The sequence below is a fragment of the Gopherus flavomarginatus genome, chromosome 4, assembly GCF_025201925.1.
Source record: "Gopherus flavomarginatus isolate rGopFla2 chromosome 4, rGopFla2.mat.asm, whole genome shotgun sequence".
Lineage (NCBI taxonomy): Eukaryota > Metazoa > Chordata > Testudines > Testudinidae > Gopherus > Gopherus flavomarginatus.
Window position 1 is genome coordinate 152,094,432 of NC_066620.1, and position 16,781 is coordinate 152,111,212.

Below are 16,781 nucleotides of genomic sequence, written 5' to 3' on the forward strand. Positions count from 1 at the left end.
TCATGTAGCACTGTGTGATCGTCTCCCACACCAGGGATTATGCTGTTTTTGGTAGGGCTGTGCTGTAGCCAGGTAATCTGTGATCTCCTACCCACCTCCATCAGACACAGCTTGTAATCATCTACTGTGGAATACACATGAGCAAGCACTCGAAGAAGAAAGGACAGTTACCTGTTCCATAACTGGCATTCTTTGAGACGTGTTGCTCATGTCTATATTCCACACCCCGCCCTCCTTCCCCACTGTCGGAGTTGGTCCGGCAAGAAGGAACTGAGGGTGGGGGGAGCGCGCGGCTCCCCTTATAGCGCGCTATAGCGGCGCCACTCCAGGGGTCACAGCAGCGTTCCCCCTACGGGTACTGCTGAGGGGAAAACTTCTGGCACTAGTGGGTGCATGTGGCGAGCACGCACACCTACTGTGGAATAGACATGAGCAACACATCTCGAAGAACGTCCTTTTTCAAAGCTCTGAAGGTATGTTAACTAATCCTTGCAAACATCACTTACCCCATTTTGCATTTTGGCTAACTGAGAAGCAGAGGATAACTGCTGTTAGCAGTTTTGGGAGAATGATCTATTGGACTAAATATGTTCAGTGCTGTACTAAACTTAATAAAGTTCTGTCTAAAAACTTTGCATTGAGAAAGAATCCAAACCATGCGTCATCAGGATAAGGTCAAACATGATACAAATATTTTAAACAATGCAAACATCTAAATGAGCAGCTCTCAAAATTAATATAAACTGAAGATTTAGTGAGGTGATCAGAACCTCACAACTTCTATGTGGTACTGCTATGCTTCTTTTAAATCAAACAATATAAACTCATTTGAATTTAAATCTGTTACTGCAAAGGCATCTCTACTTGAATTATATTATAATACCTTAAAATTGCACAGTTGTGGGTTACTGATCAAAGTAGTCCTACTGTACTACTTGTGCTGCAGATTATAGCTAATAAATTAAGGTAACCTCTAAGTGTTGGCTGCAATATCAGTGCATAATTTTAGTTTTTGAGGTTCCGTGGAAAGTAGGATGAAAAGTTATTTTCTTCTGATTTTATTTGATCCAAACTGTGTGGAAAGTAAACTTATAGTATCCCTCAGTAAGATCTGGGACAAAGGATACTATTACAGAGGAGCAGCATAACACCCTCAGCGTTCAAAGTCTTTGTCACCCTTTGTTCATATCAGAAGGGATTGTAAAAACCTGAACTGTGCGGAGTATGGCACCAAATCAAAACTGAGGACATCATGCTGATGTTCAAGTTTAAGATGACTGCCTCATGTCAGTCTGATTCCTTGAAGCTTCGTTGCCAAGTGTACATGTAACACACTACTCCTTCTGGGGGGCAAGTATGACACTCGCTTTTCTTCCAGTAAAAATAAATGCATATCAACCAGAAATATCCATGTACTACAGCCTCCTTTTTCCGCCACTATGTATTTGGCTTTCTTCTTTGGTGTGTACCATGTGCCAACTGTGTGAGCAGTACCCTTGTTATTGACTCACATTAGGCAATGACCAACTTAGAAGAATTACCTTTTTATGCTACCAGACCTGATGTGATGCCATATACTGGCTCATGTAACACAATCTACCTGTTCTACACCAAACCAAAAAGGCCACTAAATCAGTGGTGGAACAAGTTCCTAGCCAGCTTTCCTCTAGTTTCAGGAATTGTATTTATATATTTCTAAATGGCCAAAGAATAGTCACTAACTCACTGTGACTTTGGTTCATCTAGAAAGTGAAATTTGGCAAGTCCAGTAACTGAAAGTGTTACCTCTTCTCCCTTGAGTTAGCAGATTGAAAATGTTGCTGCCTTTCTAATACTGTACTCCCCTTTTAAATCCCTCTCATATACATGGGCTCTTAATTCAGAATTAAAGTGAAAATCTTTCCTTGCTGCCTTTCAGGTAACTACTTCATGGATGCTTGGGGTACAGCCAAGGGGGTAACCTTATTTAAAATACGGTTGCAGTCTGAAAAAGACTGTTTGAAGTGGTTTCCATTGTATATACAAAGTTTTCAGTTTTGTTGAATCGCTTTCAGCACTCCTAACTATAAAAACTGTTCCAGCACATATGAACTAATTATTTGGCCCTATTTGCTAAAGCATATTCGTCCCTTAAATACTTGCATGCTGTCATCTTTAAAGTAAAGTTGCTTAAATCTTTCTCAGCTGGTCAATATTTAGTTTTTTTCCTCATCCATGTTCTTATATGGTCCCCTTCACACAATAAGTCCTTAAATAGGGGAGCTCTCCTATAAAAGATAAATATGAGAATTTTTATATTGCAAGTGCTATGAGTTTCTTTTGGGGTAAATCCAAAGGAGAACACATCTCCCACCAGCATGTAAACATATGCATGGAAAACTTTCTATTTCATTACAAGAAAGTAAGTGCCTATTCCAGAAATGATTACATTTACTGGTTCCAAGACAGCTTCTTGAGACTGAATGCGGATAAACCAGGAGTCATCAGTGAAGGCAGTCCTTGCCTTCTAATTTAGAGTCCCTCTTTTTGTGAAGTTTCATAAATGACAATTTTATAGGAGTATCTGTAGCCAATTTCATGAATGAGAACATTGTTGGTTACTTGTAGGAATATGTAAAATTGCAGAAAATGTTAAAGCAAATTTAGCAACCGATTTTCACCAGTCTCCATGTGGTTAAATTTTGAAAAAAAGTGTTAATCTGTTTGAAAACATCAAATCACAATCTTGTGTATTCAGGCTGAAAGCAATTTTACTTCCAAAAATGCAATTTCAGCATGAAAATGTGGTCTATCTGGGAATATAGATATTCCTTGAATATTTTGCATACTCATTAGTAATTGGAGCCTTCAAAATATATTCAGTTTTCCATTGTATTGTGGGGGGGGTTTGAAAAAATTGATGAAGTTTTATATTAAATCAAGACTTCACTGTGTAAAGGATGGAGGACGTGAACCTGTTTTTTGGATAACTGAGGCTTAGTTAGAACTCATCAAACCCACAGTTGCCCATCCTACCCTGCATTGAGGTATGTGATCGTGCCTTTAAGCTTTATTCTTTCAGTGTTTCTGGATCCACTTGTTGACGTGCCTGTGAACAGAGGTAAAATTCCAACAGCCTCACTTACTATTAAGTAAACTATTTTTTTCCTGCCTACAGAGCTGCGTCTGCATTTTAAATCCAAAATGGATACCAGTTTGAATAACAATTTGGCAGATACAAGGCTCTGTTAAACCATAACACCATATTGCTAAGCATTTGTTTGCTTCAGATAATGGCAGATGTATAACCTGCAGCATAATCCAATTCTAAATTTGAAATCCTCTTGATTTCTCATAGTTCTTGAAGGCTTGTCCTCCAAGGTTTTTGAATGCTTAGTTTTAGTGAAAGTGCAGAGGGATCTGAAGCGATGTGTCCTTCAGGACAAAGTTTGAGAGCCTATGGGATGCTGTAAAGGCTGCTCAACTCGCTCATAAGTTTGTCTGGGCTCTAAATCTTAGTCTGATGATTGCAGCTGGTATGGGTCCCTTGAAAAAGAGGCAGTTTGAGATAATGGGGGTAATTCAAGTCTTTGTCCTAGCAGAACCCTCAAGTGGCTCTGCTAACAAAGGGAAGTCAGTGCAGGTTCTGGAAAAGTGACATTTTCTTTAGCCATTTACATGGGCTATATAATTGTCTAGTTCCTAATTACTTTATCAGGGCCCCAGATAGAGCATTTGGCAGCTCTAGATCACATTAATTGCAATTCTCTAACTACTGTGGACTGGTCACTCTCAGCTTTGTCCAGGAATTGTCAGGCTAACTTGAGATGGAAGGGCACTAATTAGCCAGGTGTCCACGGTCAATGAGTCTAGCATAACCAAGACTGCAGCTGTCTTAATTACTAGAGGTCAGAAACCTTGATCAAGGATTCAGTCTTTCCTAGATACACTTTGAACAGACAGGCTGTTATGCCACGTACCAGCCCCTCTTTATCTGGAGATAACTGGAATATAGTGTCTTCTGTGATTGAAAAAAACTTGGATCATCATGCTGCTGGTATGGTAATCCTTGTTGCGCATAGGACTAGAAGAGACCTTGTGGGTCAAAGAGTCCAGTCTCCTGCTGTCACAGACAACCTCATCATGTAGTCCCAGTCATAAATTTTTTCAGGCTCCATCTTAAAACTAGTTAGGTCATTTGCCCTCACAGCTCCTGTTGTAAGGCTGGTCCAAAACCTCATTCTTCTGATTAGAAACATTCTTCTATTTTCCAGCCTAAATTTTATTATTGGGCTATTTATACGCATTTGTTCTTGTGCCAATGTTGTTCTTCACCTTAAATAACACCTTTCTCCCTCTCTGGTGCATATCTTTCTGATGTATTCATAGAGAGCAGTCTTATCCTTTCTCAGCCTTGTTTTTTCTAGGTTAAAAAGCTAAGTTCTTTTAGTCTCCTCCTGTAAGATAGACTATCCATTCGCCTGTTCATCCTAGTAGCCCTTCTCTGCACCTGTTTCAGTTTAATTCAAATTATGCTGATATGCATTTACTAGGTGTAGTTGCAAGTACTTTGTCACCATTCTTACCTAAAACCTTGGGAAGAAAAAGTAGCTACCCATTGTGACTTGTCGGGATCTTTTAGGTTATGTTTTTAGGTTACCAGTATCTGACGATTGCTGAGAGTGGCTGATAGATTGCAGTTAATCAACATTACTGTATCACTTCTCAGTAATCTCTTAGTGCATTCATATTCTAGAAAATGACGTCAGGATCATTCCAAAGCTAGTATTCCCAGAATAGTGGGCTAATGAGGTATTCTTTGGGAATGTGATGTGCTTTTTCAAAAGCTTGGGGCAAAAGTTTGATTTGGGCTTAAACTGCTATGAGAAACGATATATATTACTGTTTTACAACTTTTGGTGAGTTTTTTTATATTTTTAACTTACTTTTTTTAAAGTATTAATTATTTAAATTGAAGGTAGTCAACTTTAGCACACTTATGTCCAGTGTTCTCCAAACATACAGGTCTGGCTGTCTTCTTCCTTATGACATTAGTCTGACATTTGAAGGTACATATTGCAATTTGTAAGTGGATAAAATGTCAGTGTTTGATCTGCCATAATCTCCCTAAAGTATATCAGTTGCCATCTGTTTAAAAATGTTAATAGATTTGGTATTTTTAAGCATTTAGCATAATGTGTAGACTACAAATCTTAACAGTTTAAGTCAGTTCCTCCTTCACTCTTTTCACAAGATGAGTTCAAGGTTCTGATTTTCATTTCTATACTTCAACATCACTAACCCCTAATGTATGCTGTGTCCTCAACCAATGCAACCAGAATCCTGACAACCTGAAATTAGTACAACAAGAAAATACAGTATTGTAGGTTGCTGACTATTCTTCTTGAAAATTGACCTTGTGACTAAAATCTATCTGGGTAGGTCTCCCAAAGTTGCTAAGCACCTGCAGCTTCTGTTAATTTCATTGAGATTTTTGGGTGTTTTCACACCTCTGGAAAAACACGCCATAACTATCAATCCATATCTTGCTGGCAGAACTATCATAGACTTTAAGGTCAGAAGGGACCAATGTGATCATCTAGTCTGACCTCCTGCTACTACTCAACTCATGTTATATTGGCACAGAACTCTTTTTGGGAGAAATGTGGTGGATTATTGCTTTTATTTTAATTTTTCAGGGAAAACATTTAATGTTTTTTAACAAGGAGAATTTAAATCAAGGAGTCTGGGGAAAATGCTGTAGAAAGAAATCTATAAAATCATTTTTCTTATTTATAATATGTTATAGTACTTCAAAAATCTAAAATTATAGTTGGAGACAACTTAAAAGCCCAGATATATTTAAAGGATAGTGGTACCATTAATAGAAATCAATGAAATTGAGGGTCAGGTTAGATAAGAACTTGGGAGAGGTGCAAAGGAGTCCCATGTGCTGTAGGAAGTAGTGATGGTGATTCATTTGCTTGGTTGGTGAATCAATAGGCAGCCAGTATTTAACCAATATGAGATTAAGAGGTACTGTTGGCATTCCTGGCTACTCAAGTCAGGGTCATTAAAAAACTCATGGTACACTTTTCCTTAAGAGCTAACCCCAGTATCCTGACCAAATCCCAGTAACTGCACTCTGCCTACTTATAGATTACCCCTATCATTATAATTGGGTAAAGTGTATTTAATGTCTATCTTACATTGCGCACTGAATGTGCTATTAAACTGCTGTGCTCTACCCCAGAGGTGACTGCATTTCATTTGTGGGTGAAGTTACAAATTAGGTTTACAATGCAGTCTTATGATTTTAGCAACCCAGAACTTGCCACTTACAGTACATCTTCCTTTAGCTGATTTTAGAGTGATTTTTATTAGAATACTTGGCGTTACATCAAGGGATGCTTATTAGCTATCAAAAAGCATAATGATAGAGTAACTATTATGTTATGACTTTAAGAACAGTAAGTATGTCAAGGCTTTTATTTTGTGATTCCATCTGGGTGCATCTGATCTTTTTTAATATGACTTTTTTCAAAGGCTTTGGAGGTTCTTTCATTGCTCCCTCTCCATCACCATCACCAGTTACTCCAGCTCAAACCACCTTATTACAGCCCAACTTTGAAGCAGCTTTTGGAACATCACCATCAACTGGTGGCAGCTCATTTGATCCATCAGGTGAGGGAAGGGTTTCCCTATGTATCTTCAGAACAAATGTGTTCATTCAACACTAACGTAAATGATACAATTGTTACTGCTCTTAATACAAGGGATATAAAAATAATTCTCATGGGTATCAGTTTCTTATCACTTATTCAATTGAAAGAGAAAATACCAGTTAGTACCGTAAGTGTTCACCAGCAGTGGGAATAATTCTAGGAAATCTTTCCTTGTTCCCATTATCTTCTCCCAATTTTTAGCAGAAGGCAAATAGAAGTGTATGTCATCTCTTTGCACGTGCTTCTCTGCATGACTGTTAGGAGTTATCAGAGGAAAAACACCGACACTTGGTACTGTATATTCAGTGTATAGGCATGTGATCTCACTGCTGTTGCTGAAGCCCTTAAGCTTGCATGGCACCCAGAGTTACACAAAACTGAGATCAAGATAGTGTTCTTTGCTTGACATAAAGCTTAATCTTTCATCACTGCTGTCACTTTGTTTGTATCTCTTCCATTCTACACTTTCCATGCTGGGTCCTTGCTACACATTAACAATTGGTGAGTTCTACAACTAAATGAGTAGGAGAGAAATCTGAGTAGTATTGCTGCTTGATTATTTTGTTGCTTGCCAGTGCATAATATGCTACACTTGCCTGTTGAAATAATGTTAGCATGCACATCAAATGTGGATCAGAATATTTACTGTGGTGGAATAAAGTAATATAGGTTATTAAAAATAATAGTGGGCTGACCAGGCAATAGAGAAGCAGTTTGAGTTTTGTTATGTAAACCTGACATCTGCTCTGGGGAAGTTATATCTGTCAGTGTGGGTGAAGAGTACCAGTTACATCCCTGTTGATCCCTTTGAATTATGTTGGAGAAACCTGTTATCAGTTAAAACATTTTAAAATCCTCTATCTTCCTGGCTCTCCTACTACAGTAACTTGTACATCTATAAAAAAATTTATTTTTATATAGCTTTTCTAAACCTCTTTGCCTCTCTGTGTATACATGTTTGCAATGCTCTGGGATTTTTAAGTTTGTTACCAGGTTTACGGATGCATTTGCAACCATTTAGGCATTTATTGTTCCAGTCTTCATTAGTATATTTCTATTTCAGAGTAATTCTACATTTCAGTGTGTTAGTAAAATATCATGCATGCCGTGTCGGCATTCTTTCATGTGAAATTATGTATTAGTAATACCGGTGTAGTGATTGTCTGTGCTATGATCATTTGTTGAGTAATACTAAAGGTTCTATGCAGTGGTGTTACTTAAAGAAATATTACTGTAAAGGTTACTATCCTAATCTACTGTCTTCTTTAAATTCTAGTGTTTGATGGTTTAGGTGATCTTCTTATGCCAACTATGATTCCATCTGGTCAGTCTGTAGCAGCTTCGGCTGCTACAGCTTCAGCAGCAAGCAAAGGCCTTGGAAGTGATCTTGATTCATCTCTCGCAAATTTAGTAGGCAGTAAGTCACCCAACTGCTGTTTGGTTTGGCTTGGTTTGGGTTGGTGGGTGGGTGGGTTGGTTGGTATCTCAACTACCCAAGTCATTCAACTTATTGGTAATATTTGTTTTTGAGTACATAAATATAGCTATCACTTGTACTTCAGCTCAGTCTACTGCACCCCTCAAAAATCCTGCCTCTCTGTTGCAGCCATAGATATCTTTTGAAATGTCAAAAAAGGGGTGGGAGGAAGATAGCTCAGTGGTTTGAGCATTGGCCTTCTAAACCCAGGGTTGTGAGTTCAATCCTTGAGGGGGCCATTTAGGGATCTGGGGCAAAAATCTGCCTTGGGATTGGTCCTGCTTTGAGCAGGGGGTTGGACTAGGTCTCCTGAGGTCCCTTCCAACCCTGATACTCTGATTCATTGCATTATGCTATAGTCCTCTGTAGGAGGCCAAGGTGCTTGGGTTTTCACAGTTCAGTGAATGGAAGTTCCTGGTCTCATGTTAAAGTTTTTGACACTTCACAGAGCTTCTGTTTTCAAGCACACTAAATTCCTCTGTTCTATAATCTAAGGGACACTTACAAATTTGTCTGTTGGAAACAGGTTTTCAAGCTTAGATCCTTGAAACAGACTAGAGTACAGATGGAAAAAATAGCACTTGCCATTCTAGAGGTATACATTAAGCTGAAGCAGTTACTAACAGCCATCAATCAGATCTGGTAAAAGTCAGTGGCTGCTTAGTGATAGCTGAAACAATAGAAGCCACCGCCCAAGGCACAGGCCAGCAAGGCGAAGCCTGATCAGAGGCAGAGCCATGTAATTTAAGAGTTTTCTCTGATTACACATGTAAGGATTGCAGCTTTGGTTGGTTGCAGCTGTGTCCCTGTGGGAAAGTCAAAAAACAGCAAGGAGAAAGTCAGCAGACAACAGGAGATGCAGCAGTGCATGGCCCTGGGAGGAAGTGTTTTTTTGGGCAGAGTGTTCACTGAAAAGGCAGACTTTGATTTCTGGGCAAGAAAACTATTTCTACTTTTTCAGGGAAACAGGACTTTGTACTTCTGTTGTAAATAAACAAAATTACACACACAAAAATTACCCCAAATCTGTATAATCAATCTTTTCTTCTAATGGAAACAACCCAACAAGGCCCTGAATACTGACCAACTGCTTGGGCAAAAGGGTAACCATATTTAAAATGTGGTTGCAGTCTGAAAAAGACCACAGAAATTGCACTGTTTCATGTTTCTCAGTGACATTATCTAATATGTACTTGCTTTACAAACAGATTTTTTTCTGTCAGCCCTAAAAACAGTTAACTGATCAACAGGAGCAAAGCTAGCTTCTTTTCTTCTATGCATGATAACTTGTAAATGATCCTGTAAATCAAATTCCATCCTCAGTTTCTCCTGTGTATTTGTGGGCAGTGGGGATACACCTGTAGGATCTCTACTGGTGATGTAGAGAAAAGAAAATATTATTTTTAAAAAATTCTCAATCACTGAGATTCCAAAACCTTTTATATTTCAGTCCACTTAACTGTTGCTTACAAACTTAGAGCCAGTTGATGTGCACAGAAGTCCTAGCCTAGCAGTGCAATGCAAAAAAAATTTGAAAAGATACTGTTAGAGACCAACTTGTTTGCACACCTACACCCAGGTGGCTGGAACGTCTCACAAGTATGACATAAAAGATGAACAGACTTGCCACCTGGATCAACTAACTATATTTACATTTTATTTTGCACATATACATAAATACACAGTCAAGGAAACAATGAGATTGGCTCTTCAGGCCTCATGTTTTTTAACATACCTTAAAAAAAAAAATTATTGGAAGAACAAGTTTGTCATAAGGAAATCGTTGAAAGTGGTGAGCTTCAGATTTTTAACTGTCATTATTTAGAGGGCTTTTAGAAAAAATGAGCACTATTCCTAGAACAGTGCTGTTGGATCAGTTTTGTGCAGGTGCACAGATGTTTTTACAGTAAAAGCATTTGACAGAGTCCTTCACTTAATTTTATAAACAAGTAACTCCTATCCTGATTTCATTTCTGATTTTCAGATCTTGGAATTTCTGGCACCATATCAAAAAAGTAAGTTCTGAATTTTGGGTGTTTTTTATTGTTTAAAAATGCTAGTCCTTGTAATACATAAGATTAATAAAACTGAAAGATTAGAGAACTTTTTTCCCATTTTGTTTGGTGTATTTGACAGCACTTTGAACCTAGTCAGTTTCACTATCTTTCTGGCACAGTCTGTTGGTTTCCACATTAATAGGGAGATATACTTTTAAAGAAATAAGAAAATGTGGGTTTGTAAAACGACACCAGTGGCAGGGTAACTAGGGACAAGTTTCAGTTCTTAAACGACATGAAATATATCATTTTGCAATGGATGTAGTGTCCAAGTTTATACAGTTCCTTTTATTTTTTTGCTGAGCTTTATATTTAGATACATTTTCTGTGATTATTCGACTCCACTGACTACTGAGCTGGTTCACAACCTCTACTTAGACTGAGCTAAGGGGGGGCGTGGAAATCCATGGTATTTTGGCTAAGGTCTTCTTTCTCTGAGAAAAGGAGAATGTAAAATTACTTAAATTATCATTGTTTGGATCTTTTCCACCATGTTGGGTTTTTTGGGAGTGTTTGGTTTGGTTGGTTGGTTTGTTTCTTCCTAGCTTAGCTGGTTTTCCCACTTTCTTAGTTACACTTTAAAACAAAATCAGTCCCAATTTACTGGCAAAAGGTGCAGTCCTGTCCTCCACTGAAGCAAAATTCAAGTTGACTTCAGTGGGGTCAGGATTTCACCCCAAGTTTCCAATGGATTCTTTCTCACTTGTCCCAACAAACAAGCCTTACATCTGTAGAGCATGTCTCTCTCAAAATCTTCACTCTGAGTTTTACCTTTTTAACTGGTTTGGGGTTGGAAGGTGGGGCATTCCAACACTGTCCAGGTTTGAGGTGCCATTGGTTTGTCATGTGCCTCAAATCCTGTTGTTTTTTCTGCAGGCTTTTGTTAAAACATCTAATGTTTGGCTACGCCTTACTAATAGTTGTTCTGCATCTAGAAGGGGTGAAAAAATTCTTCCCTTTTCTATGAATTTTTTTTATAGATCTTGTATGCTGCAACTTGACTGTTCTGAAGGGAAAAGCCGTCCTTTTCTTCTGCTGCAGCTTTCTGAACAAGATTCTTAACTGTGAAATGCCTTTATCAACAGTTGAATAAGCAGTGCCAATCCCTCACTTTTTGCCTTGATATAAATTGTATCCTCCCCTATAGATTATAATACCGTTCAGGTGAATGTGAATATAGCACTAAACAACGTTTTTGCCTTCTCTCATATTACTAATTACTCATTGGTAATGAGATTTAAAGGCTTACACCATTAATTCTGTTTTCATCTTTTAATATAGACTATCATAAACTTGGCAATTTAGTTGCCATAGCTAATGACCACCACTGAGATTGGAGAAAATTTATTCACATGTGCACGCTAAATGCGTTCAGAATTTCTCAGTTGCCTATAACAAAAACTAATGCACGTGCTAGCTTTGTTTAGTGCTTATGTAAATTAATGTATATACATTCAGAGTGCTTAGTTTTAACATTCAGTGTACAGCTTTATTCTTCCTTATCTCTGCTTCTGCATTTGAATCCTTATTAGGGGAGACCTTCAGTGGAATGCTGGAGAAAAGAAGTTAACAGGAGGAGCTAACTGGCAACCAAAAGTAGCACCTGCAACATGGTCAACTGGTGTTCCTCCAGCTGGTCCCTTGGTATGTAGTTCAGTAATTAGTCCTAGCACTTCATGTCCAGGACCCACTCAAGTGATGATGAAATAGGAACAAATTATTACTATTGTGTACATAAACTGGTGGTCTTCCCTATGTTTTCTGGTGGACTGTGTCTATACAACTGTGACTATTAGTCAACATTAGCCAACTGTTAAACATGCTGTGATATCAGAGATACCTTTAATTGTCTCTAAATGTAGAGAAATACTGTGGTATCTTGTATGACAATGTGACTAATGATGATTTGAGACTACCAATGTCTTTGGGCCAGATCTTTAGCTGATGTAAATCAGCATCATGGAATTGATGTCATTCGAACTACACAGACCTACACCTGCTCAGGATCTGTGTATATGTGCCAGAAAGTGTGGTCAGTCATTTCCAAGACAATAGGGTGTGGTATTTTCTTTTAGTAATTTATGAGCAAAATGTTTCATGCAAGGGGGGGGGCATTTTTTTTGCAGTCTTCGTTTTGGCTTCCATTTAATGTGGGTGTAGAATTTTGATCAATTAATAAGTTATTTCAACATTTTTCTTACCAGAAAGGTTGGGCAATATTCTATTATGTAAATGAATTTCATTGTAAAGTTCTACTAATTGTACTTACAAAGGGTTTTTTTGTTTTTGTTTTGTTTTAACTAAACTGGAAAATACTAACTGCTCTTTAAGCCAGCTGTAAGAACTGTAGTGCAGGCAAAGTTAGATGGAAATTGTCACTAATATATTAATGTAGCTGTTCTTCTTCGAGTGATTGCTCACATCCATTCCAGTTAGGTGTGCGCGCTGCGCGTGCACGTTCGTCGGAAACTTTTTACCCTAGCAACTCCAGTGGGCCGGCAGGTCGCCCCCTGGAGTGGCGCCGCCATGGCGCCCAATATATATCCCTGCCGGCCCGCCCGCTCCTCAGTTCCTTCTTACCGCCGTGTCGGTCGTTGGAACTGTGGAGCGCGGCATAGCTGTCCTCCACGTCCCTAGCTCTCCTCGTTATCTATCGTTTATCTCTAGTACTATTGTAGTTGTTAATTAGATTGTTAAGTGTAGATAGTAGTAGTTAAGTTAAGTAGTTTGTAAATAGTTCTTCGCCGGGGGCTTAGCCCTTCCCGGCACCCGGCACCGGGCTCATGCCTGGTTCGCCGGGCTTCAAGCAGTGTGCGGCCTGCAAGAAGCCCATGCCTACCAGCGATCCCCACGACGCGTGCCTGAAGTGCCTGGGGGAATCGCACAGATCCGACAAGTGCCGCATCTGCAAGGCTTTTAAGCCAAGGACAAAGAAGGAGAGGGATCAAAGACTCCGAACTCTCCTTATGGAGGCGGCACTTGACCCGGCGGCTTCGCAGGCCGTGATCTCAGCGCCGGCACCGGATCGCACCGGCACCGAGAAGACTCCCCGGCACCGACCTTCTCCGGCACCGGGGACAGAGCCAAGGCCGTCGAAGTCTGCTACTCCGGCCAGGCAGACCCGACTGGAGCGCCCGGCCTCAACATCGGCCGCGGCGCCGCCGGCACCGTCGACTCCGGGCCCGGCGGGTCCGTCGAGTCCGGTGCCGCCGAGCTCCCCCATGAGATCTGGGGTTGAGATAGTGGTCCCATCCACACCGGAGACCTTCGCCTCGGCTCGGGACCTCATAGCCCTGACTGAGCCCACTCAGCTGCCACCCCCGGTACCTCCGGTGCGGGTCGTGTCCAGAGGCAAGCCCATGATGTCGGCACCGTCTCGGGACTCACGTTCACGATCCAGGTCCCGACGCCACGGTCGCTCCAGATCCCGCCGCCGCTCGCAGTCCCGGCACCGCTCCCCTCAGCGGTACCGGTCGCACTCGCGGCGCCGGTCGACATCAAGACGATCGCGGTCGGACTCCAGCCGCCGATACCGGCACAGCGATTCCAGGAGCCGGTCCCGACGTTACTCGCCGCACCTGTCGACCTCCCGGCACCGAGCTGGTGGCAGGTCCCGGTCCCGGTCGACCTCCCGGCACCGAGCTGGTGGCAGGTCCCGGTCCCGGCACCGAAGCGGCGCCCGGTACCGGTCCAGATCCCGGCACCGTGACAGAACCCGGTCCCGGTCCCGATCCCGGCACCGATATGACTCCCGGCACCGGTTCCCGGCACCGAGAAGATCGTCCGTGCCGACCCGCGCAGACCCTTACCATCCAGGGTCAGCCCCGCCATGGCCCTCTAGACAGCCGTCCGTATCTTCACAAGCGGACAGCGGGTATGCGCTGGGCACCGACCGGCAGGCGGCGCTGTTCAGCGATCCGCCACAGCAGGACCAAGGCCCGCAACAATGGGAATTCTGGACACCCTGGGCATACCATCAGGCCCAGGGCCCCCAACAGCTCCCTGCTAGGCCGGCGACTGCGGAGCGCAGGGCACCTGAAGCCTCGTTGTCTCGCCCCCCTCCCTCCCCGGACGGGGAGGAAGGGTCTAAGCAACAAGACTCCGCTTTGGCTCCTGAGGCAGAGGCGAGGGCCGAAGGAGACCCACCGTTAGACACTCTCTTGCCGGGGGTCTCCTCATCCTCCTCCCCGGATGAAGCGGTGGCTGGTACCTCCTCCAACAGCCCCCCCCCGCTGGATCTCAGGGCGCACCAAGACCTCCTCAGGCGAGTAGCTCAAAATCTGAGTCTGCAAGCCGAGGAGGTCTCGGAGATAGAGGATCCAATTGTCACCATCCTCTCAGCAGATGCTCCCACCAGGGTCGCCCTACCCTTCATACGAACCATGCAGGTCAATGCCAACACCATCTGGCAGTCTCCGGCCTCCATCCCTCCTACTGCGAAGGGCGTCGAGAGGAAGTACATGGCTCCTTCTAAGGGCTACGAGTACCTCCATGTGCACCCGACTCCGTGTTCACTGGTGGTTCAATCAGTGAACGATAAGGAGCGTCATGGCCAAGAGGCCCCAGCCCCCAAATCCAGAGAGGCCAGGCGGATGGACCTCCTCGGCCGTAAGGTGTACTCGGCTGGGGCGCTGCAGCTCAGGGTCTCCAACCAGCAAGCCCTACTGAGCAGATACGCCTTCAACTCCTGGGTGGCAGCAGACAAATTCAAGGAGCTGCTGCCACAAGATGCTCGCCAAGAGTTTGCGGCCATCTTGGATGAAGGCAAGAAGGTCGCACGCACGTCCTTGCAAGCCTCTTTGGACGCTGCAGACTCGGCTGCCCGTACCCTCGCGTCGGGAGTAACGATGCGTCGCATCTCCTGGCTGCAGGTTTCCGGCCTTCCGCCGGAGCTCCAGCATACTATACAGGACCTTCCTTTCGAAGGCCAGGGCTTGTTCTCTGAAAAGACAGACCCCAGACTCAAGAGTCTGAAAGATAACCGAGTCATTATGCGGTCCCTCGGGATGCACACACCCGTGACGCAACGCAGACCCTTCCGGCCACAGCAACAACAACAGCGCAGGCCGTATTCCCAGTTCCGCCAGCGGCAGGACCTTAACAGGCGCCGCGGCAGGAATGGAAGGCGCAGGCATTCGGGGAACCAAGGGGGGCAGAACCAAGGCTCCTCTAAGCCCCCGCCTGGACCTAAGCCTTCATTTTGAAGGTGCGCCCGAGGGCGCAGTAACAGTTTCCCCAATGGATCCTTCCCCCCCGTTTTCCAACCGCCTTTCGTTTTTCCTCCCGGCGTGGTCCCAAATAACATCGGACCGCTGGGTCTTAAGCACGGTGCAGACAGGATACCGCCTGCAGTTTGTTTCATTTCCTCCTTCCCGACCCCCTTCCTCGTCCCTCTTCAGGGACCCCTCTCATGAGCAATTCCTTCGACAGGAGGTGCAGACGCTCCTCGGCAAAGGAGCTATAGAGGCAGTGCCGGAGAACGAGAAAGGCAAGGGGTTTTATTCCCGCTACTTTCTGATCCCCAAGGCCAAGGGGGGCCTCAGGCCTATCCTCGACCTGCGAGAACTCAACAAGTACCTGGTGAAGTTGAAGTTCCGCATGGTATCCCTGGGGACCATTATCCCATCCCTGGATCCGGGAGACTGGTACGCCGCCCTCGACATGCAGGACGCGTATTTTCACATTGCCATTTGGCCACGCCACAGACGTTTCCTTCGCTTCGTGGTGGGCCCTCTTCATTATCAATTTGCAGTCCTCCCATTCGGCCTGTCCACGGCCCCGAGGGTGTTTACAAAATGCATGGCAGTTGTTGTGGCGCATCTTCGGCGCAATCGTATCCACGTGTTTCCTTATCTGGACGATTGGTTGATTCGGGGCACGTCGGAACAACAAGTCTGCAGCCATGTCCGCGTGATCACCGGCATGTTCGCCACTCTGGGCCTCTTAGTAAACACGGACAAGTCCACCCTCATTCCCACACAGAGGGTGGAATTCATCGGGGCCGTCCTGGACGCCACTGTGGGCAGGGCCTTGCTGCCATTGCAGCGGTTCCAGGCCTTGTCGGCGATCGTTCAACGACTGCGGACAGCCCCCTTGATGTCAGTGCGGACATGTCTAACCCTGTTAGGCCACATGGCGGCTTGCACCTTTGTGACCGGTTACGCTCGGCTCCGCATGAGGCCCCTCCAGTTGTGGCTCATCAATCATTACAGGCCGACAAGACAGCCGCTAGATATGTTAATCACAATCCCCCAGAGGGTATTAGATTCTCTCGGCTGGTGGCTAGACCAGTCCGTGTTATGTGCGGGTCTCCCTTTCCACCCACCTCAGCCCTCGGTGTCCCTAACAACGGATGCCTCAGATCTGGGCTGGGGGGCCCACCTGGGGACCCTGAGAACGCAGGGCCTGTGGTCCCAGGAGGAGGTGGGGCTACACATCAACCTGCGGGAGTTGAGAGCGGTCCGCCTTGCTTGTCAAACGTTCTGTCATCAGCTTCAGGGTCGCTGTGTCGCGGTGTTCACCGACAACACGACGACCATGTAT

General features: G+C 43.8%; 1 protein-coding gene across 1 annotated transcript in view; it reads left to right on the forward strand.

Annotated features, from left to right (window-relative positions):
- The window catches only part of SNAP91 (synaptosome associated protein 91), a 174,233-nt gene that overhangs the window by 139,964 nt on the left and 17,488 nt on the right, over positions 1 to 16,781 (forward strand). The window contains exons 23-26 of the mRNA XM_050950204.1: positions 6,526 to 6,663; positions 7,981 to 8,121; positions 10,166 to 10,196; positions 11,771 to 11,882. Coding sequence (XP_050806161.1) covers positions 6,526 to 6,663; positions 7,981 to 8,121; positions 10,166 to 10,196; positions 11,771 to 11,882 — 422 coding nt within the window. The remainder of the gene's footprint in view (positions 1 to 6,525; positions 6,664 to 7,980; positions 8,122 to 10,165; positions 10,197 to 11,770; positions 11,883 to 16,781) is intronic.